This window comes from Malaclemys terrapin, chromosome 4, assembly GCF_027887155.1.
Source record: "Malaclemys terrapin pileata isolate rMalTer1 chromosome 4, rMalTer1.hap1, whole genome shotgun sequence".
NCBI classification, from domain to species: domain Eukaryota; kingdom Metazoa; phylum Chordata; order Testudines; family Emydidae; genus Malaclemys; species Malaclemys terrapin.
In genome coordinates this window covers 8,389,366-8,414,152 of record NC_071508.1, presented here as the reverse complement: position 1 = coordinate 8,414,152, position 24,787 = coordinate 8,389,366, and the positions used below count along the sequence as shown (strand labels likewise).

General features: G+C 40.1%; 1 protein-coding gene across 4 annotated transcripts; it reads left to right on the top strand.

Annotated features, from left to right (window-relative positions):
• Positions 1-268: 268 nt before the first annotated feature.
• On the top strand, positions 269-20,414 carry LOC128837422 (bile acid receptor-like). Of its 4 annotated transcripts, none has more exons than XM_054028609.1 (11): positions 269-450; positions 7,723-7,849; positions 11,243-11,605; positions 15,642-15,782; positions 16,477-16,616; positions 16,718-16,822; positions 16,954-17,053; positions 18,487-18,615; positions 19,057-19,176; positions 19,358-19,471; positions 20,053-20,414. In XM_054028609.1, exons 2-11 carry the CDS (start codon positions 7,759-7,761, stop codon positions 20,289-20,291), a joined length of 1,542 nt encoding a protein of 513 aa, XP_053884584.1. In that variant the 5' UTR covers positions 269-450; positions 7,723-7,758; the 3' UTR covers positions 20,292-20,414. The 4 variants fall into 4 exon arrangements, with proteins under 4 accessions (XP_053884584.1, XP_053884582.1, XP_053884586.1 ...); XM_054028607.1 differs by having other exon boundaries at positions 269-454; XM_054028611.1 differs by having other exon boundaries at positions 269-454; positions 19,401-19,471; positions 20,053-20,136.
• The last annotated feature ends 4,373 nt before the right edge of the window (positions 20,415-24,787 follow it).

The window sequence follows — 24,787 nt, the reverse complement described above, 5'->3', positions numbered from 1 at the left end:
GTTAAAATAATACTATTGCAGTGCTCTCTTACTAAGCAACGTATGTTATCTATTAATGTGCAGAGATGCCAGTGTTAAGCAATTAAATTAGGAGAATGTCAAACTCTATCAAGAAAGCAAAATATTTAGTAAGCTGCCTAGAGAGAACTCTGGGAAAATATGACGTGAGACTCCCAGTGGCCTCTGTCCCTGATGATACAGTTATTATTTGATTTATGTGGACTTGCAGCTGCCCTTGCTTTGACCCTAGGAAGGGCTGTGTGGGAAGTTTGTGTCTCAGATAGGCTGAAGCGTTGGTCTGCAGAGTGTCTGGAGCCTAAGTGAATGCAAAGAAACTGATAAATAGGGAAAAGGCCCAGTTTGCTCCAGCTGGAAATCAGAAAGTTGAAGTAACTGCTGCATCCTCACAGACCCACTCTAGGAAGAGAGGGCATTCTCTCCAGAACTACTGTATGTAAGTATTTTATTCAGTTCTCTAAAATCTTGTGGATTTTACCGTATCAGTCTACACAAAAATTAACTGTGCTCTATTAAGATATTTGCAGTTTAGAACACTTTTGTCATCTGATTTTTAAAATGCTGATCAAGGAACAATAGAAAAAATTATACCTTTTAAATAAGGTGTTCTTTACTGCCAATCGTTTTGTTTTAGGAGTATTAGACATATGTAAACTGCTTTGGTGACCTACAATATACTGGCCATTCAAGAGATGCATTTTTCCCTCCTGAAGATAACAAGGAAGTGCAAAATTCAGTGCAATAATAATCAGAAGTATTTTAGTCATATAATTATTATGCAATGGCAGCTTCTAAGCCCCAAGGATTCGGTGTGACATTCAGGATTAGATTTGGTGGTAAAATTAATCCTGTGTCTGAAGTACAAATGTGTCTGTTAACTGTGTAAAAATTTAATTTATTTAATTGTTGATGTCCTTCTAAACTAACTTTTTTTTAGTGGTGGATCCATTTCAATGTTACCCATTCTCAACAAAGCAGACAGGCAGACATCAAAGCTATACAGTTATAAAGGACCTGTCTCCCTTTATTTTTCCAATTAATTTAAATTATTCCTTTTAAATAATTACACACATAGCAATTATTTAAAAGTAAGTAGCAGAGATTACAAAATCGTCACATACAAAACTATCCATCAATAGGATAAAGCAATCCCTGTTACGGAAAGTCCCAAAAAAGACACCATACAGACAGATGAACAGAGCAAATACCATTTACGGGATGGGGGGGTAAGCTTTTCTCAGAGAGCAGTTTGATTTGGGATTCTTCACATATTAAAAAACAAAAATCCAAAATAAAACAAAAATCCCCACCAGAGCTCATATTATTAAAAGGCCTGATTTATGCAGCACTATGTTATCTGATTCTATTAGCTTTCTTTGCAAAATGAATCCACTCTTAGTTTAATCACCGATGTGGTTAGAGGATTGCCTTTTGAGTGCAGCCAAATATACTACCTGGCATATCAGAATATAATAGCCAGTGAGAGTGGCTGGTAACTTCTTGTCAATTCTTGGTTTAATTTTCATAACTTCAGAAAGTACAACTCCCATTCCGGAGACAAAACAAAGCTGGAATCAAAACTGAGATTGAAATCCACTGCCTAATTCGTGTGGTTGTTCATTCATGCTTTCTTTCCCAGGATATAGGGTGCACTAAATAAATCTAAAAGACCTTCAGCTCAAGTTCCTGACATTCCTTTGGAACAAGAAATTTCCCTTTTGACACAACTGTCAAAATATTTACGATAGATGTTAATGTACTGTCAATTCAGACATTTTGAAGAGCTCCCTGGAGGGTCTCCTTAAAGAAATATGTTCCACATTGTAATAGTTATCATAATAAAATTATGAAAAACAACATAGCATCTTCTGCCATTAATAACATGAAAACAGATGCACAGTATGTCTTCAGTTTGTATACGTGACTTCTGGTAAGTGACTCAGATGTTTTTGTGTCACGAGTTCATACTTTACTTTTTATACATTGATGAGTTTACCATTAAAACGTCACTTTCCCTTCACTTTTGATAAACTGAAGATGACTGACAAATCCTTTGATTAGGACTAATAGCTGAATATTCCCGAACCTTTGTATGACACACAAGATTTACAGTGGATGGATAACCTACTGTTTCAGTAGATGTTCCAGTTTACATTTTGTCACCTGATGGAGATTTAATACTATCAAAAGTAAGGTTAGAAAAGTAAAACAGTATGATTTTCAGATGTGCCTATGTTACTTAGGAGCCTAAGTACCATTGACTTTAATCTTTGTCAATCAATTAGGCAATTCTTAAAAATTTCCGCTAACTCATTGTGGAAAGGACATTTTATTTCTTTTATATGCTTCCTAATAACTATGAAAAAAGACTTTCCATACAAAAGGCTTAGCAGGAATAACATCAGAAACAGTAAAAAATGAGCAGGGCATAATGTGTATCTTTATACATGAAAAACTCACCTTAAAGCAGCCTAATTAAGGACTAAAGTGTTGGGCCCTAAATGTGGCACTAATTGTGATCCTAGATAACTGATATGATTGCTCTCATTAAGGTGTGCATCACAGTTCCCAGTCTAACACCCTGTTTTCAGTCGCAACTTTCAGAAACGTTTACTTTTTAGGTTAAAATTCCCCAGACTTCATCTCTGTGCAAAGGTGATTTTTTTCTCTTTTCTTTTTAAAGTGTAAGTAATAATGGTTGAATAAGAGAAGTGTGTGTGTGTGTGTGTAATATTCTTTTTCCATTATAAAAAAAAATGGTTGTAACTCTTCTGACTGGGGTAAAACATTAAAATTTGTCAGAGAAACAGCTGTCATTGAGGAGAAGAGCTTTTGAGTGTTCTCATGAAATCTGGTTATGATTTGATCAAGTTATGATACTTTGAAAATTGCATGCGGAGCAATTGATTTTTTTTGCTAAGTTCAGCATGGGCAACTAAGGAAGGCTGTGTTCTGTATGTATGCATGCCTAACTTAGAGTACGTGAAAGGAATACTGCAGGTAGACATGTGGGGTGAGGAAATACTTCCACAGAGTTCTTGGTTCAGTCCCTCCAGACCTCGTAAATTGTAAGAGTTTAGAGACAGCTACTGCACCCATTGTAGATGTGCATGTAGGTGCTCTGCTCTGAGGCACCACAAGAACTCTGCACTTCATACAATTTGCAGGTGAAGGCCTCATTCTTGCCGACCTCCTCAAGTGTGAGAGATAGAGTTTATAGATTCCAGTTTATAGCATATACATATGCTATTGTCAATTTTGCAAACCAGCAGAGCTTTAATGTCCTGGAGATTGAAGTTCCTTCTTTTAGTATTTTTTCTATTTTCCATATTTTTTATTTACTACTCACCCCTCCAAGGCAATTTCATACCTGAAAACTATATTAAAAATGGTGTCTCAAAGTCAGGAAATTCCAGTTCCTTGTGCATATGCATCATGATGACAATATACAGCCTTCAGTTAATTCTCAAATAAACATGTGGTTCTTCATTTTAATATAATTTTGATTGTTTTCTAAAGTGAAGAAATACTCCAGTTTACACTGACCCAGTGTAAGCTGAAAATTCAGTGGTCACAGCTGACATTCACATATATAACTGTGAACATATAATTAAGGACCCTGGGCTAGAATCACAAAGGGACTTAGTTATTGCAGTGCTTAGCACTGTAATGCCTAACTTGTAGGTGCCTTGTCACCCAGTGCAATCCACAGACCTGAGTTAAGCACCTAGGCTCCCTATATAATGCATGGGGAGAGTTGGGTGCCTCAGACTAGGATCCACAAAAACCAACATGCTGAGCAGGGTGCTGCCAAGTTAGCCAATAGGAAATGCCAAGGAAAGGGGAGCGCGCTAAGCCCTAGCCTTGCAAGGAGCTGGGTGCCTATCTCTGCAGGGATTCTCAGCTGTGAATCTTCTCCTGGAGTTAGGCACCTAAGTTGTTTTTTACATGAAATGTTGGGGGCAGGAGGCAGTAGCAGCAGTAGTCCTCTTATCTTTAGCCCAGTAGTTAGGACCCTCAACCAGCAGGTGGGAAATCCAGGTTCAATTCCCCCATCTACCTGCTATGGAGAATGGATATGAACTTGGGTCTTCCACTTCTCAGGAGAGTGCCCTAACCACTGGCTGTGTGTTTCCCCTGTTAAAGTTATACCACTTTGTATACATAATTAACTATGTATTGGGTCAGAGAGCATGTCAGACTGACTCTATAGTCCAGTGGTTGGGGGACTCAGCTAACTAGAGGAACACCCCAAGTTTAAATCCCTTCTCCACATCAGGCAGAGAAGGGAAATGAGTCTGGGTCTCCCACATCCTGGGTGAGTTCCTTAACCACTTGGTTATAAGGGAGGCTGCCATCTCCTCCCCCAGCCTGGCTGTTTTATGTGGGGTCAGGCATGCTCTGATTATGCCTACTGTGTTGCATCCCCCAGGGTAGATAGACAGATGCCTAATTTGAGTATCCCACTGGGGCTTAAGTGTGAGATAGGCACCGTGTGCTTAGACTGAGGCAGCTGTGGGTAAGCTCACTAGCAGAAAATTACGTGACTTGGGAATTTAACAGTGGAAATATAGATATGTAGGAACTTAAGGTGCCTCCAGATGGCAGCAGCTGAGCAAGAATTTTGAGGACCCCCGTGGTGCCTAAATGTTGGCACCTATCTCCTCTTGTGGAACTAGCCCCATACTGTAATGCATACAACACAAGAGGATAGAATTAAAGTTGAATGTTCAATCTTAACTTTGGCATTTCCTAACTGTGGAGAGCTTTGCTATGCAACCTTAATGTTCTCATGTCATTTTTTGGATGAAATATAGAACATAATTTAACTTTTGTTTCTCCACGACCTTGAAAGACCATCACAAAGAGCCCAATCCTGAAATCCTTTCTCAAGTAACACTCATTTGAGTCCGTGGAAACTTCGCCTGAATAAAGACTAATTCATTATATCAGGATCAATTTAATTAATCTGACACATTACAGATGTGAATGTGGGTTTTGTACGCTCAATTTACATTTTTGATAGACTGGATCAGTGTAACTTTATTTTACTTTGGAATACTTTTTCACATAGAACAACCAACAAAAGGATGTTGGAAACACACACATCAGTTTTAAAAAATGCATATTTACCGAAGGAAAAAATTTAGACTTTGTCCATGCCAAATTGATCTGATTGATAAGGCCCCCACCCAGGATTCATTGAGTCACTCTCTTTCAAACAAATATTTACTAGCAGAGATAACACAATGGCAGCATTCCAGCCTCACAGCACCTTTTCTCCTTGTGCTGGTGACATGAGGGGAAAGTTTTCTATTCCATGGATATGTCTATGCTGGGGGAGGGTATTAATGTATATTTTGGGAGAGGAGGTATATGCCTCAAGATATGGCTTCAGTTCAGATTCCCTGGAGTCATAAAATCATCTTCTCAGGTACAGTAGATAAACTATTCCATGTACCCTGCTGTGACCATCTTTCAGGTAGCCCTTAAGATCCAAGCTCTTATCTGCTCTGCAGGAGTCCTTACTGATCCCATGATGCCGTCATTTTCTTTCAGAGTACGGATATGTCTACATTGCAGAGGAAAGTGTGCCTACCAGTTTGGGTAGGCAGAGAGCCACATGCTAGCTTTGCTCAAGCTAGAGCATTAAAAATAGCAGCATGGATGTTGCAGCATGAGCTACCCACCCAAGTACAAGCCTGCCTGACCCTGTGGCTCCAAGCTCAGGTGGCTAGGCCATGCTGATGCCCAGGCTGCAATGTCTACACTGCTGGTTTTAATGCATTAGTTAGAGCAAAGTTAGTCTGTCTCCCTAGTCTGGGGGTAGTGCTCCAAGCTGCAGTGTAGACATACCGTAAGAGTTTAACCTAGGATCTCCCCCAAACCATTGTGGAGCATACTATGTGCTTAGTGGCTGCAGTTCAATAATTTTTGTATCAACTGTGAATTTCGAAGAAGTGGGCTGTAGTCCACGAAAGCTTAGGCTCTAATAAATGTGTTAGTCTCTAAGGTGCCACAAGCACTCCTGTTCTTTTTGCGGATACAGACTAACACGGCTGCTACTCTGAAATTTGGGATAAAAGTTTCAGTAGAAATGTAAAAAGTGCATCTCTCTTAGGGTTCATCTACATTTGATCCTGGGGATGTGAATGAGGCAAAGCTAGTGTGAGTACCTCTGTGCGAGCTGGGAATCACATCTCCCAGCTCAAATACAGATGTATCCATAGTGTGAGTATATACTATATTCTTTTTCTGTAGCACATTTCAGCATTTCATACAAGTTTTCAGTTACAGCATATGTTTTGTACACACTACATATTTTACATAAAGTTTATTTTAGAAATGTTTTAGACATTTTACATTTTTTTAGACAGGCATTCCTTGTATCCCTCCTCCTGGGAAGTAAGGTGCCTCATTTATCATGAGTCCAACTGTTCAGTACTTAGAGAGAAAATTATGATGATTAATCAACTTTAGAAACTTCTAAATATTACCTAAAATAGCTTTACTGTGATGATTTCAATAGTCAGAAATGTGGCTTAATTACAGTATTTTCAGCCCAGTTCAGTAGGTGTTAATCTGAAGTTCTCTAGCATGCAGCATTTTCATAGGTGTTAAAGCCCACATTATCCTGTTGTTACCTAAAATAACTGCTGAGTTTTGGATTTTGCAAAATATTGACTTTATATTGAATCAAATCCTGTAATTCTTTGAAAGCAACTTCACAGTTAACAGAATGAGCTTTCATTTATGATATTCTGTGACGTATAAAATAGCAAAATCAACATCACAATTAGTGCTAATTTGCCACCCTTGTCTGCTGTCTCACCCCCCTACTGGTCACAAAGCTCAGCAGAGGGGTCAAGAACCAAGTGAGCCATGGAGAGTTAATGTCCCTTCTCATCTCTACAGATGGTTCCTCCTGAGCTGAGTTGAAGCATATTGGTTGGGGACAGTGCTGGCCAGAAGTCTGCACTGCCACTGCCCATCTTGTACTTGCTCTGGGGATATGCATAGAACTTCTGAGTCCGAGGCTGTCAGACTGGTACTTTTCATCTCTTTGACTCTCTGTACTCACTCCTATCATGCACTTTTTATTTTTACCAATGATTATTTGCCTTCTTCATCTTTGTCATCCCTCCTCTTTGCTAAAGGAGAGACTATTAATATCTTAGTGGTGAGGCCCCCTTTGGAGCCTCACCTCTTCTGGAAAAGTCAAATTGACTGGTACCTTTAATCAATGCAGTTCCCCTAATCCTTCCCCACTGTGGAGGGAAGAGAAGGACACTAAGGCTATGTATGGCAGCTACACCAGACTTTAGGCTGCAGTAGTGGCTTCAGAGCAACTCCACTGCTGCTATGAGATTAGTGTTGGAGAATATTAATCCTAGGCTAATTATTTGGAATGGGAACATAGTTTAGAGTAAAATCAGTGACATGAGAAGACTTATAAATGAATCCTCAACCCTGTTCATTAGCACCAACACAGTCTGAAATGCTGTAGACTCACAGTGACTTTCCACCTATCTGCATTTCTCTCATAATTCGCAAATGGCCTCATTATCTGGAGATGTTTCTTTTTTTTCAGGGCTGTTTAACCTGCCTCCCACAACAATTCTTTCTGAAATAATGTTTGTCTTCTTTCTAATGAAAGCCTGAGTCATGCCTTTTGAAGTAACTGGCAATGTTCTACTTCCTCAGATTTTCTTCTTAAAAGCCCATCATACACCGAAGTGAATGAAACAGTGGGAGCTGGAGCAGAGTATGGCAAATACCTTTGTAACTGTATCTGATGGGTACTGTCTTGCTGAACCCATTCAATATTATGGTGAGTAAAGCAAAATGAAAGTATTATGAAAACTCAGACTGTCTGCAGCAGTTACTCTTTTCTTTTGGTTTATTATTACAAAAGGTGCCTACCTTAAAGATCTAGGCACTTATACATTCACATGGGGAATGATAAGCAAGCATGTTTCTATTGAGCTTCCACAGGGATCAGTTCTTGGCCCTATGCTATTTAACATTTTTATTAATGACTTCAAAGAAAAGGTAAAGTCATCACTGATAAAAAAGTATGAGATGATATAAAAATTGGCGGGAGTGGTAAATAACTAAGAGGACATGTCACAGATACAGAGCAATCTGGATTGCTTGGTAAACGGGGCACAAGAAAACAATATGTGTTGTATTACTGCTAAATGTAATATCTAGGAGCAAAGAATGTAGGCCATACTTACCGGATGTCATGTGGGACTCTATCCAGGGAAGCAGTGACTGAAAAAGATTTGGGGGTCGTGCTGGATAATCGCTGAATATGAGCACCCAAAGTGATGCTATGCCCAAAAGGGCTAATGTGATCTTTGAGTGCATAAAGAGGGGAATCTCAAATAGGACTAGAAAGCTTATTTTACTTTTGTGTTTGGCACTGGTGTGACCCCTACTGGAATACTGTGTCCAGTTCTGGTGCCAACAATTCAAGAAGGATGTTGATAAATTGGAGAGGGTTCAGAGAAGAGCCACGAGAATGATTACAGGATTAGAAAATTTGCCTTATAGTGATAAACAGATTGAGCTCCTTGATTCTATCTTAACAAAGAGAAGGTTAAGGGGTGTCTTGATTACAGTCTATAAGTACTTACATGGGGAACAAATATTTGATAATGGACTTTTTTTGTTGTCCTCTGGCACACAAAGGTTAAAAGTCTAGATGTCATTCAACTATTCCAGACATACTGTAAAGGCCCTATGACTATTGCTTCCGCTCCAATGTGATTGTGTAATTGAAGTTAGTATCTGGTTCTGAATGAGTGAACACTAAAGTCCTGATCAAAAGCCCATTTAAGGCAAAAAGACTTTCAAGATACTTCAGTGCTCCTTGGATCAGGCTTGAAAGGTAGACTGAAACATGATACATAATGTACTGAAATATGCACACATATTCTTAACAAGAGGAAAGAACAGGTTAAAGAATATTCAGATAAACTAGAAGCATTCAAGTCAGCAGGGCCTGACGAAATTCATCCTAGGGTAGCTAAGGAACCAGCTGAAGCAATCTCAAAACCATTAACAATTATCTTTGAGAGCTCCTGGAGGGCGGGTGAAGTCCCAGAAGACTGGAGAAAGGCAAACATAGTACCTTTCTTTAAAATGGGGAACAAGGAGGACACGAGGAATTATAAACTAATCAGCCTAACTTTCATACCTGGAAAATACTGGAACAAATTATTAAACAATCAGTTTGTAAGCACCTGGAAGATAATACGATAAGGAATAGTCAACATGCAGTTGTCAAGAATAAATCATGCCAAACCAACCTAATTTCCTTCTTTGATGGGGTTCCTAACCCAGTGGATAAGGGGGAAGCAATAGATGTGATATATCTTGATTTTAGTAAGGCTTTTGACATGGTCCCATGTGACCATCATAAGCAAATTAGGGAAATGTGATCTACGTGAAATTACTGTAAGATGGGTGCACAAATGTTTGAAAGATTGTAAGCCAGGAGTAGTTATCAATGTTCACTGTCAGATTGGGAGGGTGTATCTAGTGGAGTCCTGCAAGGGCAGTAATAGCTTCAGTACTATTCAATATTTTTGTTAATGACTTGGGTATTGGAGTGGAGGGTATGCTTATAAAATTTGCAGGTGACACTGCGCTGGGAAGGGTTGCAAACACTTTGGAGGACAGATTAGAATTCAAAACAACCTTGACAAATTGGAGAATTGGTTTGAATTCAATAAGATGAAATTCAGTAATGATAAGTGCAAAGTACTTAGGAAGAAAAAAATCAAATGGACTACTAAAAATGGTGAATAACTGGCTAGGTGGTAGTACTGCTGAAAAGGATCTGGGGGTTAGAGTGGATCAGAAACTGAATATGAGTCAACAAAGTGATGCAGTTGTGAAAAAAGCTAATATTCTGTGGTATATTAACAGGAATGTTGTATGTAAGACATGAGAAGTAATTATCCCACTCTAGTCAGCAGTGGAGTGGCCTCAGCTAAAGTACTAAATACACTTCTGGGTACCACACTTTAGGAAGGATGTGAACAAACTAGAGGGAGTCCAGAGAAGAGCAACAAAAATTAAAAAAAGGTTTAGAGACTCTAAACTATGAGGAAAGGTTAAAAAACTGGGCATGTTTAGTCTTGAGAAAAGAAGACAGGGGGGCACCTGATAAGCCTTCAAATATGTTAAGGGCTATTATCAAGAAGACTGATCAACTGTTCTCCAGGTCCACTGAAGATAGGACAAGAAATAATATGCATAGTCTTTAGCAAGGGAGATTTAAGTTAGATATTAGGAAAAACTTCCTAATTATACAGGTAGTTGAACACTGGAATGAGCTTCCAAGGGAGGTTGTAGAATCTCCATCATTGGAGGTTTTAAAAACATGTTGGACAAACACCTGCCAGGGATGGTCCAGGTTTACTTGGCCTGCCACAGCACAGAGGCTGGACTTCATAGCTTCTCAAGGTCCCTTCCAGCCCTACATTTCTGTGATTCTTGTATATTTTGTTTCATTTTTAAATCAACTGCAAACATGATAAATAACTGTAAAAACAACTGCTATCACAATGCTGTACAAACATATTAATGCAAATATGACTATATGAAATCTGGGTTACACAAAGAAATATTAAATAAAACATGTTCTGGCATTTGTGGTCTGTTGAATATCAGCTTTGAGATGTGTATGTGATGGTAAAATATGTCACCCTTTGGAATTTCTGAAATGCCCTTCTCTGCTTGTTAATGTTTTTCATTTTCATATATTGTGCCTGGAATGTGTTTTAATACAAAACATAAATGTTTCCCTACTTAAAATGTTTACTTATTTAAGGGTAAATTTTCTGCTGGGCTGATACCCAGCCTCTTTTCTGGAGCTCAACCTTAGTCCACATTAATGAACTACAGGCATAAGTGTGAGTATACCAAACTCTCACTACCTGAATTTCCTGCAATTTAATGATCAATGGAAAATGAAATTACTAATCTACAGGATTCCAGTAGCCCACAATATGACACTGACCAAACACACGAAAAGAATTTACTAAGAAAAATTGCAGGCACCAATTTTTAGGTGCAGAAGTGAAGCTACCCTTCTGAAAATTTCTCTTAATATTGACACATTATAAAAATAATTTAATATTTTCAGTATATGAAGTCACAAATTCTTCCACAACCTTTTTGTTTTATTCTCATTTTTTTCATTATCTAGATGTTTTGCCAGAGCACATCAATTATCAGCTGCAAGACTCAGACTTTCAGGCTACTCCTTACTGCCAGTATTCAACTGTTCAGTTTCCTCCAGTGTTACAGTCACAACCTTCCCAGTCACAATACAACACATACAGCCTGGATTCTCAGTACAATGATGGGCAGTACATAATCAGTAATTGTGAATTAAACAAGCCCCCCTGCATGGTTGCCCATAATGATGATGATGTATATCATGGACTAAAAAGGCCAAGACTAAGTCATTCCTCCTTGCGAATGAAGGGTCAGGAAGAGCTCTGTGTTGTATGTGGGGACAAAGCCTCAGGATACCACTACAATGCGCTCACTTGTGAAGGCTGTAAAGGTAAGGGAGAAATACCGTATATACTCGATCATAAGCCGGTTAGTTTATAAGCCGGTTAGTTTATAAGCCGACCCCCCCCCAAGATGGATATGTAAAAATGGAAAATTTTTATGACCCGTTCATAAGCCAACCCTTTAGTTCACGGGTCAGCAAACTTTGGCTCCCGGGCCATGAAGAGAAGCTGCTGGCGGGCCGAGATGGTTTGTTTACCTCGAGCATCCTCAGGCACGGAGATAAACCTAAGTAAACAAAGTGTCCTGGTGCACCAGCTGCTTACCCTGACGGGCCAGGACAGCAACCGGTGGGGACATTTTTTGTGGGGGAGAAGCTGGGGGTCAGGGGAGTAACCCCTGTGACCACCCCCACATGACCCCACCCCTAGCCCGGGATCCCCACACTCTTCCCATCCCATCCCTTCCCACCTTATCTGGGAAGGATGTCTCTGGCCTGGCTGGAGCTGCTCCAGCAGGTTGGGCAGCGCGGCTGCAGGCTGCTCCGGCGGGCCAGACCAGGCAGTGCGGGCGCAGCATATTCCAGTGGGCTGGGCCGGGCGGCACGGCCACAGCCTGCTCTGGGGGGCGGGGCCGAGCGGCGCGGCTGCAGCCCGCCAGCCTTGGAGCTGCAGCTGCTTCGGAGGCTGGGTGGAGAGCAGCGTGGCCAGAAGCGGAGAGACTCTGGCCCCGCGTCTTCCCTTCTGGCTGTGCTGCCTCTCCTTGCTCCCTCTGATGGGGGGAGAGGCTGTGTCCCACCTTTCCCTCTGTATACTCGTTCATAAGCCGACTCCCTTCTCTGGTGCTTCCCTTTTTTACTAAAAAAATTCGGCTTATGAACAAGTATATATGGTAGTTTTATTTTGTGATTTAAAAGAAAAGTGCCTCATATTAATCAGTGCAGCATGCTGAAATTCCACATGTGCAATTTTAAATTAACATATTTATGTTAATTTTCAATTGACATTTTGGAGGACAGCTGCAGTCTAGTTGAAGAGTGGAATAACTTATGGGATCCCCTCCTTTGAATCCCACTACTGACTGCTCCTTCTCTGCTACATCAGACTCCATCTTCTTGTCTTTGCTTTCAAGGATCTACATAACTCAACTCCTCTGTACTTATCTACCCTTGTCTCTTTACATGTTTCCCCATCCCCTCTGTTCCACCAATGATGCCAGACTCATCCACTCATTTGTCAGGTATGTAAAAAAAACATCACCACCCTTATCCTTCCCTGCTTCCCCCACTGCATACAAAGTCTTCCTGAGCTTATGTGTAAGACCACTACACTCACCACATTAAAATCCCTCCTAGAGATCTATTGCTGCTATGAGAACTATAGGTTGGACAAATTCTGGAACTCTCTCATACAACACACACACAAAGCTATTGTTATTCAAGCAATATGTTGCAGTGGACAGCTACCCCCTTGACCACTTTATCCACATTACTCCTCTTCCTCTATCTTTTATCTGCCTGCTTGTCTTTTAGCTTCTAAGTTGTTCAGGGCAAGGACTGTGCACCCTTTTGCGTTTGAAAAGTGCCTAGCACATTGTGGAAGCTATCAGAAACAGATAATACATTATAATACTGGTCCCAGTTTCACATTTTTGTGGAATTTAATTAATATCTATTTTCACAGTAAACATTATGTGAGGTGAAAACTGATTTCACACAATGCTACACATGGCTCTCGGGTCTGGCTGACTTCAATGAAGTTGTGTCTGCTTATGCTGGTGGTGACTTGGGCTCATAATGCCTATGTATTAGCCCTGTGTTTTTCTCTCTCTTTGCTGGACTTGGATTCCTGAGGATCACTGCGATTTTGCATTTATCAAAGTTCCTCTTTCATGGAAACCAACTCATTTCTCAGGAACCAGATAATACAGCTCTAAGAATGGCCAAATCCCTACAAAGTGGTGTGGTGCATTCATAAGAACACAGGAATGGTGATATTGGGTCAGACCAATGATCTATCTAGCCCGGTATCCTGTTTTCCTACAGTGACCAGTGCCAGATGCTTCAGAGGGAATGGACAGAACAGTGCATCTATCGAGGGATCCCTCCTTCATCATCCAGTTGCAGCTTTTGGCAGTCAGAGGTTTTGGGACACCCAGAGCATGGGGTTGCGTCCCTGACCAACTTGGCTAATAGCCATTGATGGACCTATCCTCCATGAACGTAGCTAATTCTTTTTTAAACCCAGTTATGCTTTTGACCTTCCCAAAATTCCCTGGCAACGAGCTCTACAGGTTGACTGTGCATTGTGTGAAGAAATACTTCCTTATTTTTCTTTTAAACTTGCTACCTATTAATTTCATTGGGTGACCTCTTGTTCTTGTGTTATGTGAAGGGATAAAAAACACTTCCTTATTCATTTTCTCCACACCATTCATGATTTTATAGACCCCTATCATATCTCACCTTAGTCATCTCTTTTCTAAACTGAACAATCCCCAGTCGTTTTAATCTCTTCTCAGATGGCAGTTGTTCCATACCCCTAATCATTGCTGTTGTCCTTCTCTGTACTTTCTCCAATTCTAATGTATCTTTTTTGAGACGGGGCAGTGTCACAAGATGGTCTACTTATCACTGGGTGGCACCCCCTTTTGGCAATTCTGGGGATTACCCCCTTTCTTCTATTCCACTGTTGCAGCTCTTCTCCTGCTCACTGAGTCGCAGTATGGCTTCTTTGTGACTTGGCAGTGTGGCCAGGTCACACTGTGATTTCCCCTTCCAGGGGGTCTGTCAGAGTTCCCTTGCACAAGCAGCGTCAGGCAGTCCTTATGCCCGCTGCCCTGACTATATCACTGCTGCAGCAACTCAGGCAGTCTTCCATTCACTGCCCTCCAGCAATACCACTCTGCAGTAGATGATAGGGGAACCCAGGCTTGCCCTCTACTCTGGGTTCCAGTCCTGGGCCCAATAGTGAGCAGTTAAGGTCTGGACTTCCATGGACTACTTCTTACCAGGCTTCCTCCCTGCAGTCTCCCACACTGTTGTTGGCCTCCTGCCTGTTCCCTCACAACTTCCTTCTCATTGGCAGCCTCCACACAGCCTAATTCTCCCATTTGCAGGTTAATTGATTGATTGGGCCTACCTGGCCTAATTCAACTCTTTCAAGGCCGGAGTGGAGAGTACATCCCATCACAGGCAATCAGAACTGCACACATCATTCAAGGTGTGTGTGTATACCATGGATTTATATAGTGGCATTATGATATTTTCTGTCTTATTATCTATACCTTTCCTACTGGTTCCTACCATTCTATTAGCTTTTTTGACTGCTGCTGCACACTGAATGGATGTTTTCAGAGAATCATCCACAATGACTCCAATATCTCTTTCTTGAGTGGTAACAGCTAATTTAGACCCTATTTTAAATGTGTAGTTGGGATTATGCTTTCCAATGTGCATTACTCTACACTTTTCAACTCTGAACCTCCATCTGCCATTTCGTTCCTCAGTCTTCCAGTTTTGTGAGATCCCTTTGAAACTCTTTGCAGTCAGCTTTGGATTTAACGATCTTGAGTAATTTTGTATCATCTGCAAACTTTGCCACCTCATTGTTCACCCCTCTTCCAAGCTGCTAAACATGTTGCCTTTACTGAGTTCTCAGCCTCTATCAGACCTATATTATTTTGCTCATTTCAGTTTTCTTGGAACTACAGTGTCATGTGTTAGAATGTTGGTTAGACCTCCTACTTGGAATATGGTTTGAGCCATTACTTAAAAATTGTGTGTGTGGGGGGGGGTTATGCTGGATTCCCTGCCTCTTTTAATAGATCCCTCTAGTTATTGGTAAGGTGCCTATCATTAGAAAGAGTGAAAGGGAGTTACCTTGGTCAAGCACTGGTTAATATTAGGCATAAAACAGCAACAAAAGTAATCAATGATTATTAGATTGTTAGAAAATATTAAAATTTCATCAGTCTGATCCTTTCATTATAGAAACATCATACAGTAACTCTTTAAATAACTGAGAGTGGAATTACAAAGATTCCTTATATTCCTTCCCATCATCCAGAATATCTTTTGTTTCTAGGATTCTTTCGACGTAGTATTACCAAAAATGCAATATATAGATGCAAGAATGGTGGCCACTGTGAAATGGACATGTACATGCGGAGGAAGTGTCAGGAGTGTCGCCTGAAGAAGTGTAAGGCTGTGGGAATGTTGGCAGAGTGTAAGTGCTTCACTGCTCCTTACAACTGCAACAAATTCTCTGGCATACTATTTTCCAAAGCCAGTTTCTTTATTTTGCTTTAGGAAGTTTTAACTTTGGAGGGTCCTCCCCTAGGTTCAGAGCATTTATGGTATTTCTTTTTCCACCCATATTGGTCATCAGTATTTGGGAAATATCCTCTCTAAAGTGATGCAGACTTACTTGTGATCTAGAATTGCTGTGTCAGGCACCTTAACTGAATCAGAGAAGGGTCTATGAAATTGCCATCAAGAGACAGCTAAAGGTGGTGAACTGTGACTGATCTCCATAAGCGTGTTTAATGCTCTTTCATGTTACAAAAAGATAAAAAATAAATTTTGCCCATGTTCATTCTTCATGTGAAACCCTTATGTTCATATGGTTGAGCGCCTAGGTTAAGAGAATGTGACGTCAGACTGTTTGACTCCTGCTCACATCTAGGCTATTGATAGGAACTGACCGACAAAACACATTATGTTGCTACCATCATAGGCAGAATGTGGAACTACCTGTTATCTGAGAACATTCATAAGTAGGAAGCTGCTTTCCATATAGATGATAAGCTACTGAAGTGCCAGACTTATAAAGTCTGCATAATAACACAAGTGTTTGTTTTGAACAGTATAGGTATTTGAAATGTGATAAATACTTTGATACAGAATTATATATCTTACAGGTTTGCTGACTGAAGTCCAGTGTAAATCAAAACGACTCCGAAAGAATTTCAAGCAGAAGGGCAGTTTCCTTTGTAGCATCAAGGTGGAAGATGAGGGAGTAAACAGCAAGCATGTTTCATCCACAACTAGGCCTGGAAAAGTGGGAGATTTTACCTATTTAAAATGTATCTTTTCATTGTAATACATTATTTTTACCTTACCACATATGTATTATCATTTATCTGATTCTTTTTTTTAAAGATCCAAGAGAGGATGGAACTAACTCCAGTGGAACATCAACTTATTGATCACATTGTGGCAGCCCATCAAAAATATACAATTCCCCTAGAGGAAGCAAAGAAGTTTGTACGTGTTCAGAATGGACAGGACACAATACAGAGATATTAATTAATATTGTTATATTTATTTTTTCACATTCTAGCAGTGTATTTTGGCAATACCAATGTTTCTAATTTTGCTTTCTTTCTTTTATTCAGCTGCAGGAAACTGCAAACCCTGAAGAGAGTTTTCTGCGGCTCTCAGAGACAGCAGTTGTTCATGTGCAAGTACTAGTGGATTTCACAAAGAGACTCCCAGGTAACTTTATAAAATAATTTAACAAACTCTTCACCACAAGCAGTATAATTTAGCCTTACTCTAAGAGAAGGACATTTATTTATGTGGCATGCATACTCTGAGAAAAGATATACAGTTCAGAAAAACTATTCAATTGATTCATTATTAATTTTATTTGCAAATGTTAATAATTAGGGACACTCTGGTTATCTTCCCTAGACCTGAGGAAGACCTCTGTGAAGCTCAAAAGCTTGTTCCTTCCACCAACAGAAGTTAGTCCACTAAAAGATATTACCTCACCCACATTGTCTCTCTCATATCCTGGGACCAGCACAGCTACAACAACACTGCAAATGACAATTAGGAAGGCCATTAATTCACTAGCATTTGAAAAACAAAGAAGCAGTTCCTTGTTCTTTCTTTCAAGAAGCCAACTCAACATGTATGACACACATTTCACTTCAATAACAGTACAATTCGCCACCTTTTTTTCCAAATCCAAAAATCAGACAACATACAGTATGCAATAATTGAGCCATATTTTCTCAAAAATATACAATTAGAAATGCTGTCTCAAGTGAATTATTGTTCATCTTATTGTCTGAACTCTGTTTCACTTTGTCACAGCCAAAAGTGAAGTTACTTTATGTATCAAAAATAAAAGAGGTATACTATAATAAAATAATGAATGGCGTAGAGAAGACAAATCAGGCACTCCCATTCATCCTCTCTTATAATACAAAAACAAGGAAACGTTTGATTTAGTTGAAAGGTGATACATTTAAAACCGATAAAAGGACATAGTTTTTTTACACAGTTACAATTAATTTGTAGAACTCATTGTCAAAAGATATGGGGTTTGTCTACAGCAGGAATTTTCACACTAAGTATCTAGCACCGGTACAGCTTCACTGGTGGTAGCACTAGTGGAAAAACAGGAATGTTTACCACCCCGTTAAGTAAACCTGCGCTGATCAGGATTAAGAAATCCTTGCAATTTAACTGAATGTCCCCTTGCTCTTGTAGGAGGCCAAGAGGTGAGTACATGTCTGTGGCTAAACAGAACATCCACAGTTACACCAGACAAGATAACAAATGTATAGGATATAAGTCCTCTGGCTGCAGGGCAGGTTATTCCAAAATTGTCTACTGGTTTTTTGTACCTTCCTCTGAAATTTCTAGTATTGGCCACTGTCATTGACAGAATGGTGGACTAGATGGATCACTGGTCTGATCCATAATGTCAATTCCTATGTACATGTAAAGTATCTAGAAAGACCACAAGACTCTGCTAGCTGTGATTGCTCCTTTACTGCTTGGTACAAGGATCTTGCCTTTGATGCAACTACGGTTCCTACTGTCTCTTAAAGCCAGAGACTAATAATTTTTGGTAACTTATATTGGTAGCCTGAGGCCAAACAGCCACCCCTAATTTTGAATCTTATTGAATACAGGATTTGAAAGTTTAGCCAATGATGACCAGATTGCATTGTTAAAAGGTTCAACGGTGGAAGCAATGTTTTTGCGTTCGGCCCAGATATATAATCAAAGAGTTAATGAATGCCAGTCATCAGTGAGTGAAAGTAAGTAAGTTTTAATGCTAACAGTTGTGTGAATTCAAACAACAGTTTTGTATTTCTTGACTTATTTTTTTCAGCAAGCCTGGCTCCTCTGGACACTGCACCTAAATGGGTTTGTCATTCAAGCATAGAAGGGCTTTTCTTATAATAGCTTTGATAATAATGTCCACCTACCCTTCACTTTTTTAAAAGACCCCAACAAATAACTTTCTTGCCTCTCATTAGCCCCAAAGAGGTAGCAGTGCTTCTGGAATGTTTATACAACAGAATATTGGCTGGGTGGGGAGGTATGTGAACTTAACTGTACTGTGTATCCCCTGTATTGGATTTACAAATAGTGTACTCTTGTCTAGGACTCATTTGCAAAACATTTGCAACCCAATGTTTAAATAGAGTAAAATTAAATGCAGAAGTGGACTTTTAATATTGTTTTCCTTGTTCTAGGTCATGTAAGATTTTCTGATCATGCTGTGTATTGTCATGTTCAAGACATTGATAAAAGCACTATTTATTCCATGGAAATATCTCACAGTGAAGAGAGTCCAACTTCCACAACTACCACAGGTAGATGAGCCCTCAATACCTCAAGAATTATCATTCTTTTACTAAATTTGCTAATAATTTTGAGATGAAATAGTTTGAGGATTTTAAAATTACTCAAAAGTTTTTGAGAAAATGAATTGACAATGGCAACACAAGTTTGCTCCTGGATTGATTTTTCAATAGCTTGATTTCATTTTTAAAGGTATCACTGAGGAGTTTATCACTGCGCTATTTTACTTCTACAGAAGCATGGGAGAACTTAATGTGACTGAGACGGAATATGCCCTACTTGTAGCAACTATTATATTTTTTTCAGGTAAACTTTCAGATTAATATCAGAGGGGTAGCCATGTTAGTCTGAATCTGTTAAAAGCAACAGAGAGTCCTGTGGCACCTTTAAGACTAACAGAAGTATTGGGAGCATAAGCTTTCGTGGGTAAGAACCTCACTTCTTCTTGCATCTGAAGAAGTGAGATTCTTACCCACGAAAGCTTATGCTCCCAATACTTCTGTTAGTCTTAAAGGTGCCACAGGACCCTCTGTTACTTTTTTCAGATTAATGAAGAAGTAATTATGTTACATATACAAATTATTTTTTTTTTAAATTAACTGATCACTTTCAAATCAAATATGCTCAAGCCACTGTCCTAAGAAGCAAAAAGTGTGTAACTATTTTATGTGTTATTTTGCTTTGCTATACTTTTTCCTCAATGTATAATATTTCTTGAGAGTTCAATTTCGCTAATCACTGTATTTCATTTTATGCCTTTCATTTATGTCAAATCCTGTTATCATTCAAATGAGTAGTCTCACCAAATTTAATGGGACTACTCGTAGAAAATAAAGTGATCAGATTTGGGTCCCAAATTATATTAATATACTATTGTTGTTTTGCAGATCGCCCACTCCTAAAAAACAAACAACACGTGGAAAAACTCCAAGAACCCCTTTTAGGTATTTTGTACAAATATTCAAAAATTTATCATCCAGAAGATCCACAGCATTTTGCACGCCTCATAGGGAGGCTTACGGAACTCAGGACCCTCAATCACAACCATTCAGAAGTGCTAGTAACTTGGAGGACAAAAGACCCCAAACTGACCTCTTTACTCTGTGAAATTTGGGATTTGCATTGAACAACTAACCTATATTACTGTTGTTATACAAATGGCTGATTTTTCTTAAACTTGCAGAAATGCAAACTATTCAGAAACGTCTTACTTTTATAAAAACATACTAAAATTTTCACTTTTATTTTACATGGCTGCAGCGTCTTCTTCAACAAAAATATTGTATTTAATATCTGTAGTAATAATCTATATTTTAAACAAATATTGGATGCACAAGTCATGCTCTGTTGAAGTGATCCAATATTAAATATATAAAATTTATCTTAAACTTTATTACCACAAATGGGAAACAAAGTAGAATTTAAATCAAGTTCACGGTTTGAACTGAGTCCCCAGGAAAAATACAGTAGCAGATCCTTCATTTAAAAACACAAAAAATCTAATCCTCCATGCAAAGTTGTAGACTGCTCTTACTTAGGTACTATGATTCTAATATTGCCGCGCCATTAAACTGAAAAGTTAATTTCCTGGGATCTGTTCAACTTGTGCAACATCTTCCTTGCAAGAATTATGTGACCATGTTGGGAAATTTGCCAGGTGTATAATCAAGTGGGTAGCATGTATGTCCAAAAGGCCCCAGAAAAAGTAGGAAAAAGGATACAGTGGCCCCGATGGACACTGCAAGTATAATGTTATTAAAACATTTAAAATCTTGGGAAGGCTGGGTGCATAAATTGTCACCTGAATGTGACCCTGGCAGGATTATAGTGCTTATTTTTACACATGAATTACTCTGGAATGATTTCTCCAAAGCAGATAAGCACAAAATATACTTTTTCAATTTCAGCAATGTAGGTCTTTTTTTCTTACCTACTATGGGTGAAATCCTGTCCCCACTGAAGTCAATACCAAAATGCCAACTGACTCTAGTGGGACCAGGATTTAACTGTGTATTTTTGCCTACCAACCATAATGCAAGTTTTATGGAGGATGTCATAAGGACTCTACATTAATGCTTGAATTCTCTGTTACATTTATCATGACTATAATGGGGTAGAAGATTCCTATATGGATTTGAGGATTCTTTTTCAAGACACCAGTCTCAATTAGAGGCACTCAAATTCATTTGTTGTATAACTTCATTAAAGAAAATGGAAATACAGTGGAGATAAATGTGACTTTTCTCCAACAATGGTCACATTCCGGAGCGGTTGAGATCAATGTTCTACTGCTGGCATGTGCTGTTCCAGAGTCTGCTCCATCTCCCAGCACAGGCTATATATCCCATTTCCTTAATGTATACAAGGACTCCAGCAGCACGCTTTTCCTGCATCAGACATAGCATCATGATAGATTATGTTGGAGGCAGAATACTATGAAGAGTGAAATCCTCCTCTTACTCAGAAGAGCAGAATCAATGGAACTACTTATGTGAGGTTGTCATGGGGTGGATGTAACTCCATGCTAGGCCTGCAACCAAAGGGTGAATACAAGCACTGCCAACCACTGCTGATTGGCAGTCTCACAGTAGCTGGGAGGATAAAAATGCTTGGAAGCAGAAAGGTGGGGTGGCTGCCAGAGGAGTGAGCAGGCTAGAGAAAGGAGCTTCTGGCAGCAAGCTACTAAACAGCTGCCCAAAGACAACAGCACAGGAGGGGATGAACTGACCAACAGGTGAGAGAGCCTGCAGAGATCCAGGGGAAGATAGGAAGGCGCTCAGGGCACTGTCTGTTGAAGAGTCCTGATCCTGTTTATCTAGCTTGAGGCCTCTGAGCTGGAACCCCATGGAGTGGGTGGTCCTGGGTACCCCTACTGACAAACCTGTGAGTGAAGAAAGGGTTTTCAGACTCCTGGGCATCAGGACTGCTAGGCTGTAAGCCCCAGGGCTGTGTCATACTTGACCAGAAGGGGTGCTGTTGCATGGATCTACCACCTCACAGGTGAACTGAATCTAGCCTATAAAGGGGAATAATTTGAGGGTTATTATTATTATTATTATTATTTTTTTTAGTAGTTTTAGAAAATTACATGCTCCCATTGGAAATTTACATCCAGTCACACTCTGGGCACTGCCTATAACTGTGTGTGGGTAGAATTCCATAGAGTCAGTAGTGCCCCCATCTTACTAAAAAGAGAGAAATAAAGAGATGAGGGGTATATAAAGAAGACTATAATAAAATCTTATTTGAAACATTCTACACAGCCATTAAACATTTCTCACCATAGAATGAATGTGAACTTTTGAATAGTTTAATCTCAGGATTATTATAAAAACAACAACTAACTTCTTAGTGTTTTTTTTTTTAACAGAATCAATACATAATAAATGTGAAAGAGGATCAGGCAGCTGGTGTGCATTTCCTCCCACAATGAGTTTGCTATTGCACCTAATCATATATATATATTTTTTTACTCCAGACACTTGTCTAGCTTCATTTTGGAATGTTTTTTTTTTTCAATAAAGTTTCATGATACTTAATGGGCAGCTGATTCTCTTGCTAATGTTTTCAAGGTTATGCTAATATTCTGTTAATTAGCACCTATTATATTTTGTCATTAAAATATTTTCATATGGCAGATTAAAAACCATGTATGAATACTTTCATCTAGTCGATATAGACAGATTGAATCAAACCATCATGCATGTGGATCTTTCATCACTTTTGAATTATAATGCAAATAGTGACCACAGACTAAAGATATAAAACTTAAATTTAAGGTTTTAAAGATATATTTTTTTTTCAGAAATTTATATATGTTTTTGCCCTATCTACATACTACTAGTGTTTTTTACTATAGTTTGAGACTTTTATTTTGTATGGATTTAGGAAGAGTCAAAGGAGTGCTCTAACCACATAACTTACAACTGTAAGTGGTGTAACTACGTGCATCAAGTATGACTGTTCTGTGGCCTACACTCTGTTATACTGACTAAAACGGGTGGAAAATAAGATATGTAAAGCTTTGAGGCACCACAGCCTCAGACTAAAGGAATGAAGGGAACAGGTGAAACAAACACATCAGACCAAGCAGAGACTATTAGGACAAAAAAGGAAATGGAGATAAAAGAAAGTAAGTGAAGGGAGCTGTTCCTCCTAATCTTTTCCCCCTCCCTACCTGTTTCCATTTCCTCTCCCTCTCTCCTCCTCTAAAATGAGATATAGTAAAGTGAGTACAAAAGAGCTATTTTTAAAGGCAATTTAAAGTGCAGTCCTATCCTGAAAAGTAGGTCTGTAACAAGTATGGGTGGAGATTTCTATGTTTATTACCTTTCAGTGGTGTCCCACTCAAGTTTGCTGTTTAGATAAAAAATAAATAGGGGATGTGTACATTTTAGAGCAGGAGTAGGCAACCTATGGCCAAAGGCGGCACGAGAACTGATTTTCAAGGGCACTCACACTGGCCGGGTCCTGGCCACTGGTCCCGAGGGCTCTGCATTTTAATGTAGTTTTAAATTAAACTTCTTAAACATTTTAAAAACCTTACTTACTTTACATCCAACAATAGTTTAGTTATATTATAGACTTTTAGAAAGAGACCTTCTAAAACAGTTTAAAATGTATTACTGGCACGCAAAACCGTAGAGTGATAAATGAAGACACGGCACACCACTTCTGAAAGGTTGCCGACCCCTGTTTTAGATTTTTGTCATATCTCACTTTGAGAATCCACCTGGGCTCTTTCCTCCTTATGCACGATCACCAGTAATAGTCCACTGATCAAATGATGCTCTCCATACCACCTGTGCAAAGCCAGTAGCCTTTAAGACAGGGGCCACTGGATAATAATTTAAGACAATACAGAGCCCGAGACATTATTTGGCATAGAATGGAAGGCATTAGGTTTGCAGAGGTATTACCAAGAGCAGAAGTGGGCCTGAAGCATTATTACGGGGGCAATGACAAAGGACATGAGTGGCACAGAGCAACCCTAAGATCCCAGGGAGAAGGTTTGAGGCGGGCAGGGATTCCAAGCCACCTTTGCCCTGCGGGGAGTTGCTGCTGCGAGGCAGGGAATAGGGGAGCAGAGGCGGCTGCTCTATCTAGGGTGACCAGATGTCCCGATTTTATAGGGACAGTCCCGATTTTTGGGTCTTTTTCTTATATCGGCTCCTATTACCCCCCACCCCCATCCCAATTTTTCATTTTTGCTGTCTGGTCACCCTAGCTCTATCTGAGCGCTACGCCCTTCTCAGGGCAGGCCCCGGGGTCCATCTGTTTCCAAACAAGGCTGAGGTGTGAAGGGGGCGTCCCGGTGTCTTCTGCCCCGCCTGCGTGGGTCCACTTGAGCCCTCCCCGCGCCGGGGGCCAGGCTGCGGCCAGCGCGCGCCGCGTCACACCGCGCCGGGGGCTCCCCACACAGCCCCCGCTGCACAGTGCCCCCGCCCCGCTGTCCCCGCGCCGCGCGGGCAGCACGCGCTCCCCCCCCCCCCCCCCCCCCAGGCTCGCGCTTCCCGCCTTTTCCGTCTCCCTCTGGCTCGCGCGGCCGTCCGCCGCTGCGCTCGGGGGTGGCGGCCCCTGTGCCTTTGAGCCCCGGGTTCTCATGCTGCGGGGCCCGGGGAA